The sequence below is a fragment of the Merops nubicus genome, unplaced genomic scaffold, assembly GCF_000691845.1.
Source record: "Merops nubicus isolate BGI_N331 unplaced genomic scaffold, ASM69184v1 scaffold52662, whole genome shotgun sequence".
NCBI lineage: Eukaryota > Metazoa > Chordata > Aves > Coraciiformes > Meropidae > Merops > Merops nubicus.
The window spans coordinates 1-1,442 of NW_008592578.1; the positions used below are offsets into that span (position 1 = coordinate 1).

General features: G+C 54.1%; 1 gene segment (V, D, J or C); it reads left to right on the forward strand.

Moving 5' to 3' along the window:
* Window positions 1–196: 196 nt before the first annotated feature.
* Window positions 197–715, forward strand: LOC103768036 (the record flags this gene model as incomplete). The annotated part of the segment is given in 2 exon segments: window positions 197–221; window positions 386–715. Coding segments are annotated over 2 exon segments (355 nt in total), but the record flags the coding sequence as incomplete, so codon positions are not given.
* Between the last annotated feature and the right edge of the window lie 727 nt (window positions 716–1,442).

Here is a 1,442-nt window from a genome sequence, read left to right on the forward strand (position 1 = left end):
CCATGACCATGATGAGGTCCCACCACTCGAGAAGCTCCCATGACCACGTTGGTTCCCACCAGTAGAGAAGGTCCCATGACCATGATGGAGAAGGTCCCATGACCATGATGAGGTCCCACCACTTGAGAAGGTCCCATGACCACGTTGAGTCCCACCAGTAGAGACCACATTGAGTCCCACCAGTTGAGAAGGTCCCATGACCATGATGAGGTTCTACCAAGGTAGAAGGTCACATGACCATGCTGAGGTCCCACCACTTGAGAAGCTCCCATGACCACGCTGAGGTCCCACCAGTAGAGACCACGCTGAGGTCCCACCACCCCAGAAGACCCCTCAACCCCCCCCCCTTGGAGATCCTCCAAACCTCTTTCCTCTTCCCTTGTAGACCTGAAGACCATCAACCCTTCCAACATGGTCCTCTACGTCCTTCCCCCCAACCCCGTGGACCTCTACGTCACCAGGACCCCCAAGGTCACCTGCTGGGTGGTCAACTTGCCCAACGACTCCGGTTTCCAACTCTCCTGGTCCAAGGAGACCCCAGGTGTCCTCAGCCCGGACATCTTGGACCTTCGAGAACATTTCAACGGGACCTTCTCGGCCACCAGCACCTTGAGCGTCTCCGTGGACGCTTGGGAGGCTGGAGAACGTTTCACCTGCACCTTGAAGCACCAGGAGCTCCAGGTGCCCCTCAACAGGACCATCGCCAAGAGGACAGGTGAGGGGAAAAGGTGGGCGTGGGTGGTGGAGAAGGTCTCCAGAGGTTGGAGGACGTCTGGAGAAGGTCTCCATGGAGATGGAGAACTTCTCCTGAGCTTGGAGAACATCTCCAGAAGGTCTCTGTGGAGCTGGAGAACATCTCTAGAGCTTGGAGAACATCTCCATAGGCTTGGAGAACATCTAGAGAGCTTGGAGAACATCTCCAGAAGTTCTCTATGGAGATGGAGAACGTCTCCAGATCCTGGAGAACGTCTCCAGATCCTGGAGAACATCTCCAGAAGGTCTCTGTGGAGCTGGAGAACATCTCTAGAGCTTGGAGAACATCTCCATAGGCTTGGAGAACATCTCCATGGGCTTGGAGAACATCTCCAGAGCTTGGAGAACATCTCCAGAAGTTCTCTATGGAGCTGGAGAACGTCTCCAGACCTTGGAGAACATCTGGAGAACATCTCCAGAGCTTGGAGAACATCTCCAGAAGTTCTCTATGGAGCTGGAGAACGTCTCCAGACCTTGGAGAACATCTGGAGAACATCTCCAGAGCTTGGAGAACATCTCCAGAAGTAGTCTGGAGAACAGCTCCAGAACGTCTCCATGGAGCTGGAGAACTTCTCCAGAGCTTGGAGAACATCTCTATGGAACTTGAGAACATCTCCAGAAGTTCTCCATGGAGCTGGAGAACGTCTCTATGGACCTGGAGAAGGTCTCCATGGAGCTGGAGAACATCT